General features: G+C 59.0%; 7 protein-coding genes across 13 annotated transcripts in view; 5 read left to right on the forward strand and 2 right to left on the reverse strand.

The window, feature by feature from the left end:
* Positions 1-86: 86 nt before the first annotated feature.
* On the forward strand, positions 87-5,154 carry DCDC2B (doublecortin domain containing 2B). 5 transcript variants are annotated; one of them, XR_006171297.1, is made up of 6 exons: positions 87-870; positions 1,699-1,756; positions 2,150-2,220; positions 2,761-2,892; positions 3,175-3,779; positions 4,425-4,501. XR_006171297.1 is itself a non-coding variant. In XM_042834136.1 (6 exons), exons 1-6 carry the CDS (start codon positions 593-595, stop codon positions 4,504-4,506), a joined length of 768 nt encoding a protein of 255 aa, XP_042690070.1. In that variant the 5' UTR covers positions 87-592; the 3' UTR covers positions 4,507-5,154. The 5 variants fall into 5 exon arrangements, 4 of the variants coding, with proteins under 4 accessions (XP_042690070.1, XP_042690072.1, XP_042690073.1 ...); XM_042834136.1 differs by having other exon boundaries at positions 3,175-3,321; positions 4,425-5,154; XM_042834138.1 differs by having other exon boundaries at positions 3,184-3,321; positions 4,425-5,154.
* On the reverse strand, positions 4,688-7,042 carry TMEM234 (transmembrane protein 234). Its single transcript, XM_042834143.1, has 5 exons — positions 6,928-7,042; positions 6,325-6,476; positions 5,867-5,933; positions 5,602-5,694; positions 4,688-5,042 (listed from the first exon to the last, which is right to left on the reverse strand). Exons 1-5 carry the CDS (start codon positions 7,025-7,027, stop codon positions 4,981-4,983), a joined length of 474 nt encoding a protein of 157 aa, XP_042690077.1. The 5' UTR covers positions 7,028-7,042; the 3' UTR covers positions 4,688-4,980.
* On the forward strand, positions 6,738-10,994 carry EIF3I (eukaryotic translation initiation factor 3 subunit I). The gene is made up of 11 exons (XM_042834135.1): positions 6,738-7,028; positions 7,191-7,283; positions 7,444-7,531; positions 8,097-8,162; positions 8,495-8,644; positions 8,749-8,876; positions 9,140-9,250; positions 9,638-9,727; positions 9,985-10,058; positions 10,217-10,309; positions 10,596-10,994. The coding sequence occupies exons 1-11, from the start codon at positions 7,026-7,028 to the stop codon at positions 10,675-10,677; spliced, it is 978 nt and encodes a 325-aa protein (XP_042690069.1). The 5' UTR covers positions 6,738-7,025; the 3' UTR covers positions 10,678-10,994.
* LOC122168633 (myotubularin-related protein 9-like) lies at positions 9,200-15,431 on the reverse strand. 2 transcript variants are annotated; one of them, XM_042834132.1, is made up of 12 exons: positions 15,110-15,431; positions 14,802-15,005; positions 14,601-14,660; positions 14,260-14,368; positions 13,925-14,050; positions 13,617-13,790; positions 13,319-13,536; positions 13,064-13,225; positions 12,839-12,980; positions 12,541-12,761; positions 12,251-12,402; positions 9,200-12,131 (listed from the first exon to the last, which is right to left on the reverse strand). In XM_042834132.1, the coding sequence occupies exons 2-12, from the start codon at positions 14,996-14,998 to the stop codon at positions 11,968-11,970; spliced, it is 1,725 nt and encodes a 574-aa protein (XP_042690066.1). In that variant the 5' UTR covers positions 14,999-15,005; positions 15,110-15,431; the 3' UTR covers positions 9,200-11,967. The 2 variants fall into 2 exon arrangements, with proteins under 2 accessions (XP_042690066.1, XP_042690067.1); XM_042834133.1 differs by lacking the exon at positions 14,601-14,660 and having other exon boundaries at positions 15,110-15,430.
* A 334-nt stretch (positions 15,432-15,765) lies between these two features.
* Positions 15,766-17,397, forward strand: FAM167B (family with sequence similarity 167 member B). Of its 2 annotated transcripts, none has more exons than XM_042834015.1 (2): positions 15,766-16,496; positions 16,908-17,397. In XM_042834015.1, the coding sequence occupies exons 1-2, from the start codon at positions 16,215-16,217 to the stop codon at positions 17,169-17,171; spliced, it is 546 nt and encodes a 181-aa protein (XP_042689949.1). In that variant the 5' UTR covers positions 15,766-16,214; the 3' UTR covers positions 17,172-17,397. The 2 variants fall into 2 exon arrangements, with proteins under 2 accessions (XP_042689949.1, XP_042689950.1); XM_042834016.1 differs by having other exon boundaries at positions 16,911-17,397.
* A 1,269-nt stretch (positions 17,398-18,666) lies between these two features.
* On the forward strand, positions 18,667-24,497 carry LCK (LCK proto-oncogene, Src family tyrosine kinase). The gene is made up of 13 exons (XM_042834131.1): positions 18,667-18,942; positions 20,798-20,904; positions 21,013-21,091; positions 21,166-21,256; positions 21,354-21,452; positions 21,543-21,646; positions 21,730-21,879; positions 22,019-22,171; positions 22,460-22,639; positions 22,995-23,071; positions 23,163-23,316; positions 23,570-23,701; positions 24,010-24,497. The coding sequence occupies exons 2-13, from the start codon at positions 20,803-20,805 to the stop codon at positions 24,210-24,212; spliced, it is 1,524 nt and encodes a 507-aa protein (XP_042690065.1). The 5' UTR covers positions 18,667-18,942; positions 20,798-20,802; the 3' UTR covers positions 24,213-24,497.
* A 419-nt stretch (positions 24,498-24,916) lies between these two features.
* Positions 24,917-25,071, forward strand: part of HDAC1 (histone deacetylase 1) — a 12,113-nt gene continuing 11,958 nt past the window's right edge. The window contains exon 1 of the mRNA XM_042834035.1: positions 24,917-25,029. Coding sequence (XP_042689969.1) covers positions 24,981-25,029 — 49 coding nt within the window. The 5' untranslated portion in view covers positions 24,917-24,980. The remainder of the gene's footprint in view (positions 25,030-25,071) is intronic.

Consider the following 25,071-nt stretch of genomic DNA (forward strand, 5'->3'; position numbering starts at 1 on the left):
TACGATGAACTTCTCCTCCACTCAGCTGTGGGTGATGTGCACCACTGTGTGAGCTGTATTTTTCTGTACTTCACCACTCTGTAATGCCTGGGATCTCCAAGTGCCTGTTTTGACCCAGGGCAACCAGTGCAAGGGGCAGCGTATCTGCCATGGCGTGGATGTTTGTCCACCATGTGCAGAATGGAAACCTGCTGCATGCTTCATGCAGCAGCAAGTGATGGCAAGGGGATGACAGCTTCAGGTATTGCTGCTCTGGGTGACATGCAAGCTGCTGCCAGAGATACTGGCACTGCCCCTCTGAACTGCTTCATTTGAACCTGTTGGCCATGGTAGTTAGCGTGGGGTGAGGTTTAAAGAGCTGTGTGGTTCCTGGCTCTCAGATGGCAGTGTTTGCAGGTTGTTTGATGTGGCTTCAGCCTGGCCCACAGCTCCTGCTGCAGCCGTGGTGACGGACAGTTGCTCAGGGGACTGAGGAGGAGGGACAGCAAAACACAAAGGCAGCTGGTCAGAAGGGCGCAGGCTGAGTGGGAGAGCTGCTGGAGCTCTGCTCCCTGCTCTGCGTCTGTCTGTCTGCCTCTCTGACCCATGGGGAATGAGCTCCCGGCGCTCAGCTCTGCCTCGTCCGGCCAAGAACGTGGTGGTGTATCGCAACGGCGACCCCTTCTTCCACGGGAGGAAGTTTGTGGTGAACCAGCGGCGGCTCCTGACCTTTGAGGCATTTCTGAGTGAGGTGACCGAGGGCATTCGTGCGCCCTTGGCTGTGAGGAATCTCTACACACCCCAGCATGGCCGTCGCGTTGCTGAGCTGGCTGACCTGCAGGATGGGTGCCAGTACGTGGCTGCGGGCTGTGAAAAGTTCAAGAGGCTCGAGTGAGTAGATGGTCCTTTTGTCTCTGGGTTTGGTAAGCAGTTCTAGATATTGTGAGGTGTAAATGGAGGGGGGAAGGAAAGGGTAAATAGGTAAAAAGGATGCAAACCCAAAGAAAAATACAGAGAGGTTAGTTTCTTTCCCTGGTGGAATTTTCTGATGTATTTCAGGTTGCTTGGGAAATGCACGTATTGCTGACAAGGTCACTGACTCTTGAAAGAAAAAATACTGGGGGAGATGTGCAGTCTCCTTTTGGCTGTGTGAGATTGGTGCTGCTTTGCCTCGCATGCACCATTTCGTGGGGTGTGGGAGGTTCTACAGTTGCCAGCCACAGTTTCCGCTCTGATAAGCACTGTTTCTTTGGGTTAGTGGAGGTTTCTTTTGTTTTCTAATTCTGCACCAAGTCGAGCTGTTCAGGTTCATCCTGAAATACAGAGGGCTGAGAGATTCTTGGCATCGCTTCAGTCTTGACGGAATGTGTGTGAGATGTGTGTGCTGGGTGAGTTTGGCTCCCTGACTGCATGCTGCATCCTGTTGAGGTGGTCCTGATTGAGCAGCAGTCCTTGGAGCAGCAGTCAGTCCTTGGAGCCTTATCATTGTTTAGCGCAAAGGAATAAAATGTTCTGGATGTCTTGGTCTGTGTTTGAGTGGGATTTCTTAAAGAGGCTTTAATTGTGGAAGCTCATGAAATGAAGAATGTGGAGGATTTCAAACATGACCCAAATAATAAACACGCATACTGGCAACGAATCAACAGAGCAGTCATTTTCTCACTGCTCTTCAGTCATGGCCTGGTTGGTGCACTGCAGTGTCATCTCTTGTTCTCGTAGCTATTTAAATCATGGGAGGAAGGAGCTCCGTGGGACAAACAAGAGCAACAGTGTGCAGGTGAGTCTGAGCTGAGTGTGGACAGGCAAGAGCACAGACTGAGCTAGGAGGGATGGCTGAGAGCTGGCACTGGTGTAACACAAGTTGAGACTTAAGGCTGCAACGTGTCCAGCAGAGATCCTGTGAAAATGACACAGGAATCAGTAGGATGATGTGTGAAACGATGCAGGGGCTGCTTAACAGTGAAGGGAAGAAGGATCTGCTCAGAGGTTCTGGAATGCACCCAAGTATGTGAAGAACCTCTCCAGGGCTTCCTGTTGCTGACAACAAACCCCACCTAGCAGCAGCAAGCTGAAGGCAGGGTGGGCACCTGCTGCCTGGTGAAGAAAATGGAGCAGCTCTGGAAGCTTTGTGCCAGAGCTGTCTGTTTTTTGTGCATGAATTTGTCTCCAGCCCTGCGCCGCAGCCCCCTGGAAGCCCAGCACTGCAGTGCAGCAGCAGAAGCCCACCCACCTTACAGTACAGTAAGTGCCTCAGTGCTTTCTGCTGGGAAGGTATTTGGGAGCATTTTGGAAGCTGAAGTAGGGAATTCCTGTGTGAGATTCTGACAATCGTAGAATCAAGGCTGGAAAAGATTACTGTGATCATCCAGTCCAGCTGCCCACCTTCCACCCGTATCTCCCCACTGTTGTGTTCCTCAGCACTACAGCTGCACACCTCAGGAACACTTCAGGGACGGAGGCTCAGCCCCCAGGCAGCCCATGTCAGTGCCTGACCACCCTCCTGGAGATGGTCTTCCCAATATCCAACCTGAATGCTGCCCCCACACGAACAGTTCCTCCTTCCACCACAGCTCTCTGCTGCAAACACGGCATGAGCACGTGCCTTCTGCCCTCTCTTCCACGATCCACCTCATCAGAGGAAACTGAACAGAAATGCCCGTAGTTCATCACAGATCTCATGGTGCCTGGTGACACCAGGGGCAGAGTTGATGTCTTCACAACTGCTAATAAAATGTTTCTGCTTGCTGCCTTGCTTTGTGCTCTGCCTTGTTTCTGCTGTAGTGTCTTTCGGAATGGGGATTTGCTGAGCCCCCCTTTCCAGCTGATGATCTCCAAGAGCACTTCATGGCAGTGGGACGCGCTCCTGGCTGTGCTGACAGAGAAAGCTGATCTGTGCAGTGGAGCTGTTAACAGGTGGGTATGTGGGCAAGGCACTGCTGGGCCTTCTTTCATTGTGCCCAAGAACACAGGCAGCACTCAATAGCTGCAGGACCAGGAGTTTGATACTTGTAGCATGCTTTGGCAATTTCAATTGCTTTTCGGTTTTCCCACCTTTAAAGCAACAACACCAACACCTTTGCTCTTATCTTGGTCTCATTTACCACTTTGCACTTGTTTGCCTCCACACTGAGGGGCTGTTCTCTATCTTGCGACTTCCCCTCATGTTGCTCCGAATCTCTTGGTCTCTTTCCCGAGGCTCTGCAGCCTGGATGGCACACTGGTGTCTGCTGGGGAGGAACTGGTGAACGGCAGCTACTATGTGGCAGTGGGAACTGAGGAGTACAAAAAGCTGCCTTACATGGAGCTGCTGGTGCCCCAGGACGCTGTGTGCAGGACGCTGTGGTACGTGGGCTGTGGCTGAGAGGTTTAAGGAATCGTCTCAGAGGTGATCAGCTGAAATCATCTTTCCCATAGCCTGCCCATTCAGTGCTGTCTGTATCAAGGGTTGAATTCTGCTTAATGAGATGGAAATTTTTAGGAAGCCAGAATGCTTCAAAGCTTTCTGTGTAAGTGCTTGGGAGGAAAAAGCAGATAAACGCACGAAGGTGGAGGCACTCACTGATCTGGATCAAACAACAGTTTGTAGCAATTGCCAGGGCAAGCCGTTTAGCTTTCTCACTCCGTTCAGAATCGCTGTGCTTCCTCCTGGAGTGTGTAAAGCTGGAAGTAACCGCCAGGGGGAACTGCGGAAACCGAAGGGCGGGGTGTTGCTGCGGGGCTCTGCGTTTTAAAAAGTCGAGGTTGTTTTCTGCGTCACGAACGTTTCCCTTCTGGATTGAGAGTAACGGCTCCCCACTGCAGTAAGCAAAAAAGACTTCCTGGAGGGGTTCCTGCTTCTGTCACAGAATCACAGAATCACCCGGGTTGGAAGGGACCTCAAGGATCATGTAGTTCCAACCCCCCTGCCTAGCAGGGCCACCAAACACACACATTCAGATCAGGTTGCCCAGGACCCCGTCCAATCTGGCCTTAAACACATCCAAGGACGGGGCATCCACAACCTCCCTGGGCAGCCCGTTCCAGGGCCTAACCACTCTCCTTGTATAGAACTTCCCCCTAACATCCAACCTAAATCTTCCCTCCTTCAACTTCGATCCATTTCCCCTAGTCCTGCTGTTGTCAGCCCTTTTGAAGAGTTTACTCCCCTCGTGGGTGTAGGTTCCCTTCAGGTATTGATAGGCTGCAATGAGCTGTCCTTACTCCTTTTCCAGAGAGCTGCAGAGACTGCAGAAGAATTTATACCAAAAGGCAGAAGGACACAGCACAGCATTTATCCCACTTAATGGTTCTGTGAAATGTGGGAGATCCTTCCTGGCTGTGTTCAGATCTCTATGCTAACATTCTGTGCCCCCAGCTGTCACCTGTTAGGCAGGACTTGCCTGTCGCCAGGTGAAGCTTTGAAGCTGACTTGTAATAAATGTGTTTTTTCTTCTTGCTGCTGAAAGGTACAGACTGCAGGCAGATCACAAACCGCTGTCTCAGGGAAAAAGGATGACAACAGTTCTGAAGATGAAGAGCACTGAATGATGTTTTCCTTGGCAGCAAAACTACTCCAAAGAGTTAAGGACTGTGATGAGAGGGCAGATAGTAAACTGCTCTCTGCACTGTAGGTAACAAAAGAGGGGAGTACGAGGTCTGCTTACACCACAGACTTGCCAAGGCTTTTGATGTATTAACAAACTTCCTTCTGTAAAAGATCAGATGGTTCTAGAAGGTCTTTCAATGATTTATTAACCAATTATTACCCCTCCAGTGCTGAACAAGGCAATTCAATCATCCCTGCCTTGAACCACCCACAGAAAAAAATCATCCTTCACTGAAGACATTGAATAGGATGTCCTTGCAACATGCCTTGTTCCACTCTGGTACTCAGGGAATTCTGCAGGCAGCCATGTGCCAGAACAGCTTTCTTGAGGCCAAACATGTTGCTGCTGAGCCAGAAGCTCCCCTCTTCAGCCATGGCTCACCTTCAAGCAGTTTCCTCTGCTCACTGTGCCTTGGTCACGAACCAGCTACGCAGAGGGTGATGCCCAGGAGGGTGAGCAGCATCCCTGCCACAGCCCCTGCAGAAATAAGCATTCTGTGTTGGGAACTCACACAGTTCAACTCCTGCAGTCAGCCCCTGTCACTGCTACATCTGTGGTTCTCAGCTGCCAGTAAAGAAGATGGCCTAAATGGGTGCGAGCCAAACTGGTACTTACTGCTAATGCTCTATGCCTGTGTCTTTCAGCTTTCAAGTTTCCTGATATTTTTCCACTTTCTAGGCAGGATAATGTTAGTGTGTAGAGTAAGGGGCATAAAGAAGGATAGGTGGTGACATTTTGGGGCTTATGGGACATTTCTCTTATGGTTAAATGCATCATTAAGTGAAGGCTCAGGCCTATGAGTTCTGCTAGTTTACAACAGCCAGTTCCAGCCAGTTTAAATTCACTAGCCCTACCCTCTTTCAATCAGTTTCACTTCCTTTTCAGCTTCCTTGCAAGAACTACTGCATACAGGCAGTGGTTACAGGACTTGTATCAGCGTTCACTGGTTTTTAGGACACCAGAAGGGAGCACACAACATTAAGATAGCAAAAAGATGCAGAAGACAACGCGACAAAGGGTTTCAAGTGCAACTTACTTTTACCACCAATGTCCTCTCCCAGAATCCTTCCAGTCACCAGTGTGACTATCAGAGCCAGGGAGTTACAGAGTGGCACTGCCAGGGACAGCTCTGAAATTAAACAGTTGTCAAACAGTTTGAAATGGATAATCCTCTAAAAATGGTAAGATATGTCCTTCATTCTGACACCTACTTGATGTTTAGCCAGAACACCAAACTAATCAGTAATTCAGCTCCTCCCAAAATCCTGATCAACCCACTCAACACAGCAATGAAAGCTAACCTGCAGATGCCAGGGTGAGGTAGAAGAGCAGAGATCCACACTGGTTCAGCAGAAATGGCACCATGTACTGCAGAAAGAAGACAGATCTGTTGGTCACTGCATGGAAAACCATTGCACTGCCTCCAGCAAGCAGGCAGCAAAGGAGCCCCGACCCACACTCAGTGCTGTGTTTGGCAGCAGAAATGCAGCCCACTGGTGATTCTCCTGCTAGTCGTGATCTTTTCACAGCCTTGCAGAAGGCAGACAGGTCTTCATGTAAAATATGAGGGTTAATTACCTCCTGTCTTCAAAAGAATCTAAGCAAGTTCTCCATAAGAGCAGTGCTACAGGTGAGCAAATGAAACGTTACAGAGCATAAATAATTTTTCTGATAGGTGGAAGGTATGGAGTGCAGAAAGAGGCAGAAAGGAATGGTCCCGTGACACCTCCTTAGCCCAGAAGCCCAGCTGGGGTCGCACCTTGTAGTTGAGGCCCAGGAAGCTGATCTCGGCCAGCAGCTGCCGTAGGCGGCCCTGGCGCCGCACGTCCTCCAGCCCCGCCGCTCCCGTCCGTAGGAACGGCCCCGTGCTGCCCCACAGCGCGGCCACCAGCACCAGCACCGCTGCCTCTCCTGCGGCACAGCTTCAGCTCAGCCCTGGGCCCAGCCTGCCATCAGCCTGCAGCAGGCGTCCCACCCCGAAAGGCCCCACGCCAGGCACGCTGCCGCGGGGCCCTCACGGCGTGGCCAAGTTTTCCCTTCGGGGAATGTCCCGCAGCAGCCCAAATCCACGGCCGCGTCCCTTTAAAGCAGCCCCTGCTGCTGCTGCGTCCCCCCTCATGGAAGGGCTCTGCCCGCGGCCACCGCCCTTCTCAGGAAAGCCCCTCCCGGGGTCTGCGTGGCCGCAAGCCTCAGGAAGGAGCGCCGGGGCTCCAACCCGCGGCCATTCCCCGCCTCAGGGAAGGCCCCCGGACAGCCCAACCCGCGTCCCCCCCGAGCCCTTCCTGCAACCGCAGCGAGGACCAAAGCCCCCGGGCCTTCCCAGCTCAGCCCGTCTCCCCTTTCCCCAAACCCGGAAGCTCACCCGCGGTCGCCATAGCGACAGCGACGGACTTCCGCCTTCCCGCGCCCTCTGACCCGGAAGTGGTGCCGTGCGCCTCTCTCTCCTCTCGCACCGCCGCCATGGTGAGACGGGGAGCGGTGCGGGCTGGGCGTCGTGCGGGCGGTGGGGCGATGCGGGGTCGCGACCGGGGCTCCTGGGCTGACGGCGGCTGGCAGCCAGCGGCCCAGGAGCTCCTGCCGGGGACGTGAGCGTTAAATGGCGTCTTTCCTCACCCCCACGCGCAGAAGCCGATCCTGCTGCAGGGCCACGAGCGTTCCATCACGCAGATCAAATACAACCGCGAGGGAGACCTGCTGTTCACTGTGGCCAAGGATCCCGTGAGTATGGCTGAGCGTGCGGGGGAAACCGGGAAACAGACCCTCCCGTGCGTGATGGGGGAGGAAGAGTGGTGAGAGAAAGGAGCAGTGGTTAATTAATGAGCCTAATTAATTGGTCGGCGCTGCGAAGGGGTGCTTGAGCGCTTGTATCTTCTCTTAGATCGTCAACGTTTGGTATTCGGTAAACGGAGAAAGGCTGGGCACCTACAATGGCCACACAGGAGCCGTGTGGTGCGTGGATGCAGACTGTATCCTTTGAACGGTGAAACCAGTTTGTCCTCCTTGTTCCTTAGGGTGATTCAGCACCGATGGTTTCTTTCAGCTGCTGTGGTGTGGTGAGCGCAGCAGCACACAGCACGTTTAATTTCCCCTTATGCCGTCTCTTGGTGTGTGTGCTCCTTTCACTTCCTGTTGTTTGGAACGATGTGTGCTGCACATCCCACCTGCTCCCGTTTGTGCTTCATTGCTTTTGTGAAGGTGGCCCTGGGAGCACAAAAAAGGTGTCTGAGAGCAGAAGTTTTCCTTTTCCAAGGTGAGCAGGAGGTGGCGGAGATGAAAACATGCAAAGGTTGTGCCAAGACAAGAGCAGGAGTCTTTTTCTTTGTCTTCCCAAAAAGAAAGTTGTGTTTTTTTGTTCAAGGAGCACTTGAACTTGCTGCCTGTATGGGAGTATTGCCACTCCTGTAATGGACGTTACCCAAGCCCTATATTTTCTCAGTGTAACACAGCTTTTTAATCTTGTGTAAAACTACTGCCTGGGTACCTAGCTAACTGGGGCTCAAACATGCTGGTATTCCCTAACTGCTGACCAAGGGGACACACGACATGTGCTCACTGGCTCTGCAGATAACAGCTGTCGGCTCTGGGACTGTGAAACAGGTAAGGCTCTTCTCCACGTGGCTGTGTCTGACTCGCAGCTCTGCCCTGTTCTGGAATCTGTGTGCAGCGTGTGCCTGTTTGCCCCCTGAGAGCAAAAGAGCTCTGAGTCCTTTCTTGGCTGTTTGGGTATTTGCCTAATTTTCTGTGAACACTTGATCAGTTCACTCACCTTGCTGCCCAAGCACAGTGTTCAGTGCCTTCCAGTCACCCAACCTGTTTGTCAGCTCTGTCTGATGCTGCTGTCCTTGCTGTGACTGGGCTTTTATTTGATCACTTTCATTAATTTTGCAATGCAAGGCCAAGTGAAGTGCTGGTTTCTGCTCTGTGTTCAGGAAAGCAGCTTGCCCTGGTGAAGACCAGCTCGGCAGTGAGGACGTGTGGCTTTGACTTTGGAGGAAACATCATCATGTTTTCAACGGACAAGCAGATGGGTTATCAGTGCTTTGTGAGCTTCTTTGACCTGCGTGACCCCAGCCAGATCGGTGAGGAATCTGGGCCCATGGCTGCGACTGGGAATCAGGGGAAGTGTTGGCTGCCGAGAGCTGGTGCCACTCAGTCTGTCTGTCTCCATCCTTCCTTCCTTCAGAGAACAACGAGCCTTACATGAAAATCCCCTGCAGTGACTCTAAAATCACCAGTGCTGTGTGGGGCCCTTTGGGAGAATTCATCATCGCAGGACATGAGAGTGGGGAGCTAAACCAGTTCAGTGCCAAGGTCAGTGTGACAAGGAGGAGCCTCAGGCAGCATCGCTTGGGAGAGGATATTACAGTTTTCTGTTGTGATCACAGGGCAGAACGTGGGCTTTTTGGCTCAAACCAGTGGCCTCGTGGAAGGATAGTTAAAATATGTGGCTCTCTTCAGCAAAGCTAAACATGCACATGCCTCCCTTTCTGCTGACAGCAACATCTAAAATCATTTCTAGCAGAGAAGCTCGCTTTGCTTGCCAGCTCACTGAAACTGCCTTGTTTACCCTTCAGTCAGGGGAGCAGCTTTCAAACATCAAGGAGCACACCAAGCAAATCAATGACATTCAGACCTCCAGGGACATGACCATGTTCATCACTGCCTCCAAGGATAACACTGCCAAGGTGAGGCCTCCTGTGGGGCTGCGGTGCATTGCTGACATCTGCTTGCAGGAGCCCTGCTCAAAGTCGTGGCTGCCCCAGTGGTTTCTCTTTGGGAATTTGAGCACTAAAGCCAAAGCTTAGTGGCAGGGTTCATTGGGAATGGGGAGGCATCAGCTGTTCAGTTAGCAGCCAGGCACTGGAAACAAAGTTGTACAAACAAAGGCTGCTTATTAGCGCTTCCAGAAGGTGATAGAGGTGAGAATTACCTTGGGGGTACATTTTGGGATCCTGCAGAAATGTCTTTGGGATTTGGATGCCTGGGAGTGACTGTCGTGTGAGGACTGGCGGCCAGGGGCTGGGATTTGCATGCGTTACTTGGACTGCTGTTCTCTGCCTTTTGCATTTTAGCTCTTTGACTGCACAACACTGGAACACCTGAAGACATTCCGGACAGAGCGGCCGGTGAACTCTGCTGCACTCTCCCCCATTTTTGATCACGTAAGAATGAGCCACTCATTCCAACAGCTTTGGTGCAGCTCCTGCGTTGCCTTAGGCAGCTGGAAGGCCTGGTGTCACCAGTTCAGCCTGAGCGAAACAATGACTGTGGGACTGGGCTGGGGGGCTTCACTGCTGCCGTGGGCTGTGCTGTGGTGGTGGGAGGCTCCCCCAAGGCTGGGCTCCCTCCTGCCCTCCTGCCCTGCCTGTTGTTTCGCATGCGCTGTAAGCAGCACTGCGGTGGCTTTTCTTCTTTGCAGGTCGTGCTTGGTGGGGGGCAGGAAGCCATGGATGTGACCACGACCTCCACCAGGATTGGCAAATTTGAGGCAAGGTTGGTGCTCTTCTCTGGCAGGGCTGAGTCTGCACTTGGGGTGCTCTGCTGTGCCCAGAGCATCTCGTTCTCGGCAGTGTTTGGAGAGTTATTAAATTGCAGAGGTTCTCTGGGGAAACTTTGATCCTGTCCCCAACCTGCCTCCCCACTTCTCCCAGGTTCTTCCACTTGGCTTTTGAAGAAGAGTTTGGCAGAGTGAAGGGTCATTTTGGTCCGATAAACAGTGTTGCTTTTCACCCTGATGGGAAGAGGTGAGGATCTCTGTGCGTCTTCCTTCACACTGAATGGTCTGTGTCTGGGGAGGATATGGCTGGATTCCCTCAGAACTGCAGGGGGAATGGAGCCTGCACCTCCCTGAATTCTGCCATTCCGCCCCTTTTGCCCCCCATCTCTCTGCCTGTGGGGGTCTTTGATGCCTGGCTGTGCATCTTGGCTAATGTTCTTATTAGCTTTTGGATTCTATCTCTTGCTGGTTTAAATCTGCACACGGTGAGTTCCTGACAGGATCGGTGACTTTCCTGTCTTTTCTCCCCTCAGTTACAGCAGTGGTGGTGAAGATGGCTACGTCCGCATCCATTATTTTGATCCCCAGTACTTCGAGTTTGAGTTTGAAGCTTAAAGGAGGATGAATTCTCTTCTTTCCTCTTCCAACCCATTGCACAGTCCATTGGCTCCAGTGCAGAACTGTTGTAAGACCTGAAGTTAATCTGCTCCACAGGAGGCAGCAGGAAGCAGCACCAAACTCAGGGGTCGTGTGAAGGTGGGAATCTGGAAACCCACCCAGCTCAAAACGGCACGAGTGGCCTAAAAGGAGTTGAGTTGGCTGCCTGCCTGCCCCTGGGGATGCTAACTTCCTGACCTGCTGGGTTTATTTATATATCAGTGGAGGAAAAAAAAAAAGAAAAAAAGCAAGAAATAAATTTTGTCTGAACACAAGGAAAAGTGCCTCTCTTCTTCTGGTCTGGGACAGAATTAACACGACTGTTTTGCTTTGCCTGCTCTGGTGTCAGTGTCTTGCTCTCTGCCTAGCAGCAGACAGCAGTGCTGGTGCTCCCTGTGCCTCTGTCCTCACCCAGGCACAGTTAACTCTTCCCAGGGTTGAGGTGCAGCTATTGTTGAAGTCCAGACCTAGCAGTGCTGGATCTGCAAACAGCCTGCAAATAGAGTTGCCAGTCATTGTTTCCCGGACGACGTGCGCTCAGTTCAAGTGCTTTGTTTATTTGCTGGACTGACCCTCAGCCAACTTTCCTCATGGAACAGTTATTTCCTGCACTAGGAGGGTTGTGTTGCAAATCCTCATCCTTCCAGACCCCGTCCCTCTGTCTTGCTGGCTGGAGGGGTGGTTTCTGTCCTTCCTTCCTTAAACTGGGTTCAAGGGCAGATCTCCCAGGCTGGCTTCCAGCTCGGAGCGACTGATGTAACACAACCTGCAGCCAGCACGCCCTTGGTGGAGAGGCTGGTGTGAGCTCAGCGTGTTCTGCTTCTTAGATTTTGCTGTGCCAACCACAGCTTGGGCACAGGGCAGGGCCTGCGGGCCAGATACATGGCAGCAAGAGCTGCTGGGCACGTGGGCGTCCTGCTGCCAGGTCCAGGTACGAGAGCTGCTGAAATCCCACTGGGCAACAGAGCAGAAACAGCCCAGCTCTGGCCACAGAACACACATGGAAAGCAGGAGCAAACTGAGAGAGACCGCTTTACTGTGATGTGCTCGGGCTGCGTGGCTGACAGGAAGCTGCAGTCCGTCCCCCTCTCCCAGCGATGTCCCCACAGCTCTGCTATGCGCAGGCTCCTCTGGGCCCTGCAGGGCGTGCGTCCCGCACAGCGCTTCCTGCAGAGCTGCAGCACGGCCTTGGTGCCTCAGCCCTGGCGATGGGGGATGATCTCCAGGACGCGCTGCTCGCGCTGCCGCTCATCTTTCATTCTCCAGCCGGGCAGCCGGGTCAGACAGCGAGCGGCTCAGTCTGTCCTCTGCGCTCTCCTTGACAGCCGTGTCGCTGCCCTCCACCAACCGCCAGATTTCTGCCCACGCCTCATCCAGGTACTGGGACGAGCGGATCCAGCGAAAGAACAAGCCTAGGGGACAAGGGGCTGCGTCACCTCGGCCGTGTCCTGCTGCAGGAGGGACAAGCGTGCAGAGCTACTGCATGCGACCCAGATGGGTTCCGAAAGCCCAAGGGCTGCACCCGCCATACCCTGCCACAGCTGGATGCTCTGGGGCTCCACTGAGGGCCAGATGACCAGCGGGTTGGGCGAGTAGAGGGGGTTCAGGCACTTCTTCCTCTCCTCAGGCTGGTCCAGCCAGGCCCAGAGGGAGTGCGTGCTCTCCTTCACTTTGCACAGACACCTGCAGGAGCACAGAGATGCGCTTCAGTCCCTGGGACTGACCCGGGATGGTGACCCAGGGGTCTGTGCCTGCAGGCCAGGGGCTGCTCTGGGGCACAATGCTCACGGGGCACTGCTGTCCCCACTCCCTGCCACTTGCCTCTCCTTCTCATTGTTGCAGAGGAAAGTGCCGTAGTCGGAGGCGTAGGCGTTGTCAAAGAGGGTGAGGAGCAGCCCCTCGCTGAACTCCAGCGAGAAGGGGAACTGCCGGCTCAGCTGCCACACGCAGTCGAGGAAGAGGAGGAAGAGTGGTGCCTCCTGCTTCAGCCGCGCGTGTGAGTAGGCAGAGCGGGCGCAGCGCAGGTGGAAGGGATGGCCAGCCTGCAGGACCCCATGGCAGTGGTAACAGGGCTGCAGGGGACCACGGGACCCCCGCCTCAGTTCCTTCTGCTCCTCACCTGGATCCACTCTCTTTCCAGCAGGTCCTGGAAGCCCTTCAGCGTGCGGCAGCCTGGATCCAGGATCACCTGTGCCAGCGCTGTCACCAGCAGCGTGGTGTCTGTGCCCTCTGCTCCGTGCACCAGCACGCAGCTCTCCTCCCTGGGGGCACAGTCAGGGCACTGCCTGCTGCACTCTGCATTGGCCTCAGGGGGAGGGGAGGGATGTGGGGGGCAGCCCCCTACCTGTCCAGGCACTGCGCAGCCAAACAGGCCGTGCTGAGGGCTGCCTTAACGTGGCTCAGCCAGCGGCAGCTCTCCAGCCGGCCCAGCCAGCGGTCCATGCCCAGCGAAGCGTCGTTGCAGGCCTCCACCAGCTTGATGAAACTCTCCTGCAGCGGGCGGCCACTGGGGAGGGAGGAGGAGAAGGGAAGGACGGCCTGGTGAGGGCTGCGAGTCTGCTTCTGGGGCTGGAGCGGAGAACTTCAGCACAGCCCTCACCGCTCCAGCGGCCGATGCAGCCTCTTCCACTGCGGGTACGAGGATTTGGGCTCCGTGCCACCTCCCGTCATCCGCGCCTGTTTGGCCGTCTGGGCTGAGCGCGTGTCGATGATGAAGCCCCGCTCGCCCTCGTCCAGCACCGACCCCAGCAGCATCTCATCCTCGGGGCAGCGCTTGCGGTTGGGGCCGGTCAGCGGCTGCCCGCTGCGGAGCATCACCTGCGGGGAGGGGGCTGCGGGCATCGCCTGCGGGGCATCGGGGTGGGAGGCGCGGGGACGGGGCGGGGATGCGGACTCACGGTGCCGTTCCTGGTGTGATAGTAGCTGAGGACGGGGAAGCGCCCGCCCTGACGGAACCGGGCTGCCCTCCGCAGGGTCTCCTCGCTCACGGCCGCCGGCACGATGACAGCCGGAGGGTACGTGGGGCAGACGGCGAAGTCCTGGTTCACGTCACTCAGCCGCCACTGGGTGGTCTGGGGAAGATGCGAAGGTGGGAGGGGGGGCTGCCTCCCCCCCCCCCCCCCCCCAGGTGTAAAGGACCAATCCGGTCACCCCCTCCCTCCCCGTACGGGTGAGATGTGACACCACCCCCTGCCCCAAGGCCCACCTGCGTGGCGATTTGCTGGAAGTGCCGCTCCGTGGGGAGCCGCGGCCAGCCCTCCTCCAGCCGCAGGCTCTGAGGCCGGTGGAAGAAGGGATACATCATCATCACCGAGTCCACCGAGGAAAGGGCCTGCAGCAGAGCAGAGCTGGGGGAAGGGCAGGGAACGTCCTCTCTGCAAACCCCATCCTTGCTCCCTCCCACAGGGCTTGGCACCTCGGGTGCCCCGTGCAAACACAGCCCAGCAGCTGAGTGTTTACTCACGTTAATGACAGACCCAGAGCAAACACCGTGGGCAGCCACCTGCTCCTGCCAACCCTTTGCATCCCGGCACGGCTCACCTCGATGGAGCTGGCGATGTTCAGGCACTCCTCCATGCCCGGGATCTCCAGCTGCAGCACCTTCAGGTCCTTGCAGCGCAGCGTGATGGTGCCGGAGGAGCCGGCCAGCCTGGGGAGGGCAGTGGGGTCAGGGCAGGAGGGGCCGTGCACGCAGACAGCACAGAGCTGCCCTCTGTCCGGGGGGGGCTGAGAAGGGCACAGAACTGCATGGGGCTCCCGGTGTGCCTGAAGCTGTGACTCCCACCAGCTCCCCTCGGAGCAGCCATTCTTGCCCCACAGAGCTGCGTGAGGCCGGGCACTGCAGGGCAAGCCGGAGAAGCTGAGAGCACCTAAAGCCAAACCTGTTGTCCCGCGGGGAGCCGCCGCTGCGGGGTGGCTGATACCAGCCTACATTCTGCACTCTGGGGCACGGAGGAGAAGAGGAGGTCAATGCCCACTGCCACGAGCCGCGGGGAAGAGGAGGGAGGAGGCTCCGTGGTGCCGGGAGGGCAGCGGGGGATCATCCCCACCGAGGGGGCACAGGGCGGTGGGAAAGGACCGACCTCTTCTCCACGGCGTCCACGTTGCGGATGAGCAGCCAGAGCTCCACGGCGCTGGGCTGCCCTTCGCCGCCGGGGCAGGAGGAGAGCAGCAGGTGGTGGCTGGTGATGCACAGAGTGCCCTTCACCGCCGGCTGCCCCGCGCACGACAGCAGCACGCTCTCCACCGTCGCCGTTTTGATCAGCTCGGAGAACTCCATGGCGGTGCTGGAGGGAGAAAGGGGAAATCCTGAGCGGCACAGCCCGGCTGGAACCCCCCCCCCCCGTCCCTCCCCGCAGCGCAGCCTCCCCCGTCCCGTTCGCGTCGTCACCTAAAGCCTATGCCGCTTCCTCCCTGCAGAGCTGCGCTGGTTTCCTCCCCGGCACTGCTGTCACCGCAGTGGGGAAACTGAGGCAGAAACCCGCGGGGCTCGGGGGGCTGTGCGTGCCGGGACGCCGCGCCCGGTGCGGGCTGGGGGGGTCGGGGGGCACTTAGGGGGAGTTCGGGGCGGCTGCCGCCTCACATCGGCTCTGTTCTGTGGGGCGGGAGGAGGAGGAGGAAGAGGGGAGAAAGAGGAGGAGGAGGAAGAAGAGAGGAGGAGGAGGAGGGGGCGGTGAGCGGCTCGCACGATGCCCCCCAGTCCCCCCACCCACCCCCGCCCGTGGATCCGCGGCTCCGGCGGGCGACGGGCGGGGGGCAAACGGGGGGCACGCGGGGTGCGGGGCCGCGCAGGAACGGAGCCGGGGGGGGGGGGGGGTAAGGGGGGGGGGGGGCGCAGACCAGGACACGCGGGGGGGGGGGGGCACAGCGGGGAGCACGCGGGTTTGCAGCCCCGCGCTGGGAGCAAGCGGGGCCGCGCGGGGTCACGGGACGGCAGCGGGGCTCGAGGGGCTCCTGGCCGCGCTCTGCCCGCCGGCCGCCGCACCCCCAGGTTCCACCTTAAGGCCCGCAGCGCACAGCCGTCCCGCAGCTGTCGGCGCCCACCGCCACCGCGCGGCCCCCGCTCTCCGCCCCGTCGACACGCGGAGCTGCTCGCTTCCCTTCCTTCGCCCTTTTTTTAGCAGCCCGGGGCCCGGACGGGAAGTCGGTGTGTCACGCAGCGCCGATAGCGGGAGGGCACCGCGACACCGCGTCCTCACCGCGCTTCCTCCGGGAGGACGCGGAGCCGCCTCCCAACCGGAGACAGCGGTGCTCAAAAAGGAAAGAAAAGGGGGGAAAAGAAGCAACAAAAAACAACTTCTTTGCACTCCTCTGGATAAGCCAAGTTCCTGCCCGTTATAATTATCCCCAACCTTCATTGTTCTGGGGGTAGATAAATAGGCGGCACTCGGCACAGCTGCGGTGGGTGTTCCTCGGCGTGCTGGGATTTGGGCTCCAAGGTCCGGGAGCTGGAATTGGAGATTTGGGATCTCGGGTTTGGGATCTGGGCTGCAGCCATGCCCCTGGGCCAGGTGAATTTCTCTGAGCTGGGTGCAGAGGAGCCAACTGCAGGCGAGGAGAGCCTGGCTGGGGTCAAGGCACTGACAGCCAAACTGAAGCTGCAGACCCGCCGCCCTTCCTACCTGGAGTGGGAGGCACGGGTGCGGGGGCAGCCCTGGGGCAGGCCGACCCCACGGGGGGCAAAGGGAACCTCGGGGCAGCCCAGGGCCGAGCAGGATGGCAGCGTCTGTGGGTTCCCTGGTATGGAGGAGGCTCTGGAGTGGCTCAGGACGGAGCTGGTGAGTAATGCTGAGGGGCACGGAGGGATGGTGCCTGACCCCACAAGGGAGCTGCTGGGGCTGCTCCCGCTGCAGCTCGGAGCTCTGCTCCTGCACCAGCACGGCCACTGGTTGTGGGGTTTTGCCCGGTGCTGCAGCTCTGACCTCTTGTCCTGCCCAGAGCTGTGGGTTGTGGCTCTCTATTTGTCACCCCTTCCTGCTGCTCTGTGCAGGCAGTAACAGCGTCATGGGTGCAAACTTACGTGAGCAGGTCGCAGTCCCCATGTTGGCCTGTGCTGCACATGGGCTCTGTGCTGATCCCAGCACCACGTATTCCTGATTCCCTGAGGGTCTGTCACCGAGCCCTGCTGCTCCAGCAGCACTGCTGGCGCTGAGCCTCTGTCGGCTGCTGACAGCTCCATTCTCCCACAGCAGGAGCTGCAGGCTGCAGACCAACGCTTGGCACAGCAGCTGATGCGCCTGCGGGCACAGCTGAACCGGCTGAAGGTGGAGCAGGTCTGTCACCGGCACAAGGAGATGCTGGACGATGCCACCTTCGGCCTCGAGGGCTGCGAGGAGGACTCGGATCTGCTCTGCACCATCCCACCCAAGGCCGCCTTCCTGCTCTCCATGCCGCTCAAGCACATCGGTGTCACCCGCATGAACATCAACTCCCGGCGCTTCTCCCTCTGCTGAGAGCAGCAGGGACCTGCGGGCACCCATGGGTGCACCTGGGGGGTGAGAGGGGCTCATAGGTGCCCCAAAGTGCTGCAGGGACATCGGCTCAGGCCTGAACTCTCTCGTGTTTGTGCCACGGGAAATGTGCCATCCCCATGGAGCAGCCGTGTGTGGTGGGGGTCAGACACGGGAGGATGAGGGGAGCAGCACTTGGAGGAGGAATAAAAGCAGGCGATGATGAGAAGGAGCACTTCCTGCTGTGCACAGCCCAGTGCCCGCCTGCGCCTCCAGCGGTGTTCCCAACCCCTTGGGGTGCCAGGAGGGCACCCGCTCCCAACTCTGCCCCTTGGGCTGGTTTTTTCAGTAGTTCCTGCTTTGGGACGAATCCGTACCAGGGTAAAAGGGTCTGTGCTGTGAGGAACCCACTGCCAGCCCCTCCCCACGCACCCGGCCACGGTGGGTGCAGGGGCTGCGCTGCTGCAGGAAGTGCTCATCACCAACAGCTGCATGGGTCGTGGGGCCTGGAGGTGCTGGGGGCTGTGCTCAGTGCTCAGCAGCCCCTCACTGCCCCACTCCCACCCCGGTGCAGGAGGGGTGGAGGCTCTACCTATGGCTGTCCTTGCTGCAGGGATTTGCTTTTCCATTTTCCCCCTTCCCCTGTTTACGCCAAACCCTTTGCCAAAGGAGCTGCCGCTCTCAGCATGTGACAGAGCACGTTTTGCAAGTGCTGCCCAGGGGAGATACGGGGTGACCCAGGAAGCTGTGGGATCAAGGGACCATTCTGGGTTCTGGGACACTAGGAGGGAGCAGGGAGAGCTGCACGAGCCCCCGAGCCTGCGGCACATGGCAAGGAATGGCAGTGAGCCCTTGCCCAGGGACACCCGTGGTGCTGGGGAACGCACTGGACGTGGGGCTGAGGAATGTCCCCATAAGGGTGGGTGCAGCACTGGGTGCCCCCCCGGCACAGCTTGGCGTTCTGCCTGCGCCACTGCAGAGCAGCTGGTGGGAACCTGCGGCTTTGCCTTTGATCGTGAAAGCCGAGACAATAGCGCTGTGGTTGCGCTGCTCAGAGCTGAGTCTCCAAAAGTCTCCAAAAACCCAGGGCTGGTGGCACAGCACGGCCTGGGCACGACGCGTCCCCTCCAGTCTGTCCCCATGTCAGCTGTCACTGTGGCTCTTGGGGTACTGAGGCTTGGGGGTGTGGTGGTGATGGCCAAAGCGGGGCTGTGGGTGCAGGAGGTGTCACACAGCCCAACAGGGTCTGGTGGGGTACGGCACAACCAGAGCTGCCACTGCGATCCCACAGCACTGAGCTTTGGAAAGGGGGCTGTAAAGGGACCAGGGGGTTTTGCAGCCCTTTGGGTGACAGCGTCGCACCCATCACTGCCCCCACACAGCACGTGGCCTGTTGTATGTCCCCACTCCACCACAGTCAAGGGGCTCGGTGCCCCCAACCCACCCAATCCCAGGGCTGAGGGCACCTGGAGCAGGACCTCGGTGCGCAGCCCAGCTGGGGATGGCAGGAAGCCTCAGGGTTTGTCACCAGTGCTTGCGGTCGTGCGCGAGCTGTGAACCAGCTCCTCTAGAGTTTGCTCAGGAGGCAGGAAACCGGGGCAGGCAGCGAGCAAGAGCGAACAGCGGTGGGGAGTGCGCCCGTGTGCGGGGGGCTCAGCTGCGCTGCCGTGGGTCAGCGTGAGCCCACGGCCATGGGGAGGACGTGAGAAGGGACCATTGCTGCTGCACAGCCATGGGAGTCTGAGAGAGCCGGTCCTCGTTGTGCTGCCCACAGGTAACGGGGTTGGGATGGAGTTCTGCAGCCAGCGCTGCTGGGCAGGTGCACGCTGTGCTCACTGATGGTGCTCTGGGGGTGGGTGGCAACAGGGGCTCACCGCAGCGGGGCTGGGAGTGATGGTGCTTGGGCAGCTGGGAGGCACAGGTGGGAGCTCCCCGTGCTGGGGGATAGCAGCCACTCTGATGCCAGGGCAGCCGGTCCCTGTTTGTGGGGCAAAGGGGGAGATTTGTGCCAGGCCCTCACCCGTCTGTGGATGAGAGCAGCAGTTCAGTGCTGGTCCATCAGCATCCCATCGCGGATGGTTTCAAGCACTGAGATGTGTCTGGCTTCGGTGCTGTTTTGGTGCAAACATCTCCGTGCCACGATGGCGGCGTGGGGCGGCCCTGCCCTGCTGGCTCTGCACGGCGTCCAGCTGGATCACATGGGGCCAGGAATGGGGTCAGCTCAACCTCAGCCCCGCTCACACACTGACCAAGCGCCATCGGCCGGAGGTGCTCATGTGAAGGGCCTGCAGGAGCGGCAGGAGCAAAGTGTGACAGCTGTGCCATGCAGCACCGTGCGGGGGACACCGAGCTGTGTGCGCAGTGCTTGCATGCAGCCTTCGTGCAGAAATTCGTTTGCACAGATGCAGTCACAAAACCTGACTTCAAACACCCCGACGCAGCGCGGCCCTCGCACTGAGCAGGTGGAACGGTTGCTTGGTGGAAATTATGCTGTGGCTTGAGTACATCAGAGAAAAAGACACAATAGCAGCACCTCCCTCCGCACCCCGGCTTCTTGCAGAGAGGAAAAAACACCTCCCAGGTCCCTCTGCTGCGGTGGATGTGCATTTGAAGTGCCACGCGCATGCTGGGAGCATGGAGGCTCTGTGTCCGTGGGGTTGGGTTTTGCTCAGCTCCGAGCTTTGTCCCCACGGTGCCATTGCTGTCCCCGCTCCCTGGGGCCGTGGCCGAGCTGCTCCAGGGGCGTTTTCAAAGCAGAGCAGGCAGAAGCGCGGCACCAGGGCCCAAATCATGGCACAGGGGGGCTCAGTGCCCTTCCCTCCCCACAGCCTCTGCTCGCATCGGCCATGGTGGTGGTGGGCACTCTGAGGTGGCACCCTGGGGACAGCAGGAGGGCGGCACTGCCATTGCGGTGCTGTCCCCACTGTGGGGTGATGAGCGCGGGGTGCTCCCAGTTCCTGTGCACGGGTTTGGGGTGTGCTCAGTGGCTGAAGGATCTGGAGGCACCCAGGGGACGCCACATCCCCCCGAGATGAAGATGACAGAGGAGAAAAGAGTGACACCGATATAAGACAATCACTGCCAGCAAGGCAGAAATGCGCAGGGCACTTGAGCACGGGCTGGGGACGCGGGCTGGGGCCATGCCTGCGTGGGGACGGATCCTGGTGGTGTGGGCGTGGGGATTCTGCAGAAAAGCATTTTCCAGGGCTGTGGGCCACTGCTTGCGTGTCTCAGCACCGGGGCTCCATCAGCTTTCATGGGAAGGTTAGAGCCACGCAATGGGAAGAAGGCTCCCTCCACCCACTTGTGGCACCAGGGTCAGTGTTTGAGGTGGGTGTCCTGGCACTCATCACCTTCTGTGCTCTTAATTAACGCAGCCAGGACAAAGGCAGGAGGAAATATGGCTGGTGATGGAGTCAGGGGATGCCATTCAGAATGTGCAGGAAGGGCTGTGTGACAGCATGAGTAAGAGAGACGGATGCAGGGATGGGATGGAGGGATGGATGGACAGATGGATGGATGTGCTAAATGGGATGAATGAATGGCTGCAGAGATGAGGTGGATAAATGTGGGGATGGGGACAATGGGGCCGGGGAGGGGATGAAGGCTTCTCTCACTGCCCTCCATAGCCACCATGGGCTGCTGCTGCAGCTCAGACTATGATGAGGACTGGATTGAGAACATCGACATCTGCGAGCACTGCAACTACCCCATCGACCCCGACAGCAAGCGCCAGGTGAGGGGGCAGCCACAGGACAGCCGGGGTGGTGAGGGATGGCCAAGCCCTTGGTGGCAGGAGGGGATGTGGGGACTGCACTCATGGCCCCCCCTTCCCTCACAACAGCTGATCCGCAACGGCTCTGAGGTGCGGGATCCCCTGGTGTCCTACGAGGCCACGTCTCCGCCGTGCTCCCCACTCCAAGGTACAGCCCGGCCACGGGGGGGCTGCTGGGTGTCCCTCATGGCCACCTCCACCCTGACCCCGCGCTCTCCCCAGACAAGCTCGTGGTGGCCCTGTATGACTATGAACCCACTCATGACGGGGACCTGGGACTTAAGCAGGGCGAGAAGCTGCGCGTCCTGGAAGAGTGAGTGAGCACTGACAATGTCCCCGTGTCCCCGTGTCCCTTGGCCAGGGGTCCCAGCTCAGAGGGGCTCAGGGCTCACAGGGCCGTGTCCTTGCAGGAGCGGGGAGTGGTGGAAGGCGCAGTCGCTCACCACAGGCCAGGAGGGTTTGATCCCCCACAACTTCGTGGCCATGGTGAACAGCCTGGAGCCGGAGCCGTGAGTAGAGCCGAGGGGCTGCACGGAGCCGTGCCAGAGCAGCAGGAAGATAGGAGAGCCCCCAGCCCTCACCCTGCCCCTTGTCCTCAGGTGGTTCTTCAAGAACATCAGCCGCAAGGATGCGGAGCGGCAGCTGCTGGCGTCGGGCAACACGCATGGCTCCTTCCTCATCCGGGAGAGCGAGACCTCCAAAGGTATCAGTGCAGCCCTGATGGCTCCTCCTGCACTGCAGGGTGCACAGAGAGCCGGGACCCAACAACCTGTGCGCTTCCCCCAGGCTCCTACTCGCTGTCAGTGAGGGACTTCGATCAGAACCAGGGCGAGACGGTGAAGCACTACAAGATTCGCAACATGGACAACGGCGGGTACTACATCTCTCCGCGGGTCACCTTCAGCAGCCTGCACGAGCTGGTGGAGTATTACTCAAGTACGCACTGTCAGCAGCCGGTCCTGCCTGCAGGATGGATACGGGGATGGGGTGGGCTGGGAGGAGAAGGGCGCCCCGCTACCTGCGCCCAGGTGCAGCTCATGCCGCTGACACCGGCTCTGCCTTCCCTGTGCTGCAGGCAGCTCAGATGGGCTGTGCACTCGCCTCGGCAAGCCCTGCCGGACACAGAAGCCGCAGAAGCCGTGGTGGCAGGATGAGTGGGAGGTGCCACGAGAGTCACTGAAGCTGGTGGAGAAGCTGGGAGCCGGGCAGTTTGGAGAAGTCTGGATGGGTGAGTCGGGGTGAAAGCGGGGTGCTTCCTCCCAATGAGGGCACTGCTGTGCGCAGCAGCAGCCCGGACCCACAGCATCCTCGGGTCAACAGGAGCAGCCAGGCCAGCACAAGTCCAGTGCAACTTTGGCTTTTTGCAAGGATCTTCCTCATGCAGTTTTAGGTTGGGATGCTCTGGGCAGACAGATGCAGCCCTCTCCCCTGCCTCCTCCACCACCCCACCATGTTACTGCTACCTACCCACTGTGGGTCCTTCTCCTACATCACAAGCTGCTCCATCTCCTCGCAGGTTTCTACAATGGCCACACCAAGGTAGCCATCAAGAACCTGAAGCAGGGCAGCATGTCCCCCAGCGCCTTCCTGGCAGAGGCCAACCTGATGAAGAACCTGCAGCACCCACGGCTGGTGCGGCTCTATGCCGTGGTGACCAAGGAGCCCATCTACATCATCACAGAGTACATGGAGAAGGGTGAGGACGTCCGGGTAGGATAACTGAATCATTCAATCTAGAGAATACCTCTAAGACAACCGAGTCCAACCCCAACCCATGCCCACTAACCACATCCCTCACTGCCTCATCTCCGTAGTTCTTGAGCACCTCTGGGGATGGTGACCCCAGCACTTCCATTGGCCTGTGCCAATACCTGGCTGTGATAGTGATGCCTGCACCATGACTCTGAGACCCTGGGGTCAGCCCTAGTGGGACAGGGGCCTGGCAGGCAGTGTGATCTCCTGCTCCCTTCCACCCTCCAACGTCTGTGAGCCCCCAGTCCCATGCTGGGTCCCACCCTGGGGCTCTCTGAGACCTGCTGCCTTCACTGCAGGCAGCCTGGTGGACTTCCTCAAGACCTCAGAGGGCATCAAGCTCAGCATCAACAAACTGCTGGACATGGCTGCACAGGTGAGAGGGGCACAGGGCCACAGCGGGGGGCTGCTGGGGCTTTCCTGCTCCACCTATTAAGTGTGATTATTACGATTATTTTGATCTGCAGATTGCCGAAGGCATGGCCTTCATCGAAGCCAAGAACTACATACACCGCGACCTGCGGGCTGCCAACATCCTGGTATCGGAGGCTCTGTGCTGCAAAATCGCCGACTTCGGGCTGGCGCGCCTCATTGAGGACAACGAGTACACAGCACGAGAAGGTGCGTCCAGCCTGCCGGCAGCCTGCGTGCCCCGCCCGCCCCAAATCACTGCCCCCAGCCACGAGGGGGCTGCCAGAGCCCACCCGGCCCTGCCGCTGGTGGGGTCACAGCCCTGCCTGGTGGCTGCGGCAGGAACAGGCACGCGGAGCCAAACCCAGCGTGCAGCAAGGACAAAGGCTCGCTGTGCTGGCACATCGGGTTCAACAGAGGGATGACACGTAACGCTTATTCTTCCCCTCCTGCTGTTTTTCAGGGGCTAAATTCCCCATTAAGTGGACGGCACCGGAGGCTATTAATTATGGCACGTTCACCATCAAGTCTGATGTCTGGTCCTTCGGCATCCTGCTCACCGAAATCGTTACCTACGGCCGGATCCCGTATCCAGGTCAGGATTTCCCAGCAGCTGCACGGCAGCAGGGCTCACACGCACGCAGGCGCACACCCACCCGTGTGTGCATGCACTCCTGCACGCACACAGGCTCCGCCCGGCCCCGCTGCCTGCCAGCCCGCGATGGTCCTGAGCTCTTCTCATTGCACGTGGCCAGCCAAGCCCAAAACCCACAGCGGGTGGGGGGGTCCCAGAGGCTGAGGCTGGGGGGCGGAGGAAGGTTTCCTCCGGGGTTCACAAAGGCAGGGCGCTCCCTCAAGACGGGCCGATGTAAATCCAGTGCCACTCATGCCGTCCCCTGGCAGGGATGACCAACCCCGAGGTGATCCAGAACCTGGAGCGCGGCTACCGCATGCCCCAGCCAGACAACTGCCCGCGGGAGCTGTACGAACTGATGATGCAGTGCTGGAAGGAGCAGCCCGAGGAGCGGCCCACCTTCGAGTACATGAAGAGCGTGCTGGAGGACTTCTTCACCGCCACCGAGGGACAATACCAGCAGCAGCCGTGAGGCCCCACGCCGGGCGCCCACAGACTCCACGAGCATCCCGCGAGCACCGCCCGGCAGTGAAGACGCTGTGCTTCCCACAGAGCCTTGCCCCTGAACGGTGACATCCTAACTGAAGCTGCGCGCTGCTGTCGCACAGCGCCGTGCCCACGGATGTCAGCTCCTCGCCCTGCCCCACAGCCCCGCACACGGCACGGAGCTCCCAGCCCGGCGCAGCCCCTCACGGCCCGGGCGGGGCCTCAGGCAGAGCTCACGGTGCCCCTCGGATGGCAGCCACGGACCCGAGGCCCGCAGGGTTGGGGTCGCTGCCAACTGGGCCCGGTTCTCCCTGCTGCCGGTCCTCCTCGCAGTGGGGTAGGAAAGGCCTCGGACCCAGCGCGGGCCGCAGCCGCAGCCCCACACGGCCCGGGCTCGACGGCTCGACGCCCTGCCCGTCCCAGCGCTTCGAAGCCCCGTGCCGCGCCCCCCCCCCCGGCACGTTGGGAATGGTTCGGCCCCACCTGTTCCCCCCCTCCGTCCTAGCAGAATGGTTCAGCCCCGCCCACCTGGCCCCGCGCCCCGCGGTGGTGCGGCCCGCCGCTCCGCCTAGCCTGCTGGCTCCGCCGCGCCGCCGCCTCGACTCCTCATTGGTCGGCGGGCTGGAAGGGGTGGAGAGCCGCGTTTCGATTGGCCTCCGGGCCGCGGGGGGCGGGGCGGTGGGGCCCCGGCCGGTGGGGCGGGTTGCGTTGCGCTGCGCGGCGGTAGGGTCTGCGGCCGTGGGGAGGCAGGAAAATGGCGCTGACGCAGGGGACCAAGAGGAAAGTCTGCTACTACTACGATGGTGCGGAGCGGTGGGGAGCGGGATGGGGGGGCCGCGGGGGGG

Source organism: Centrocercus urophasianus, unplaced genomic scaffold (assembly GCF_019232065.1).
Source record: "Centrocercus urophasianus isolate 14NV4802_14NV808 unplaced genomic scaffold, USGS_Curo_1.0 seq_43, whole genome shotgun sequence".
In the NCBI taxonomy this organism is placed as follows: Eukaryota; Metazoa; Chordata; class Aves; order Galliformes; family Phasianidae; genus Centrocercus; species Centrocercus urophasianus.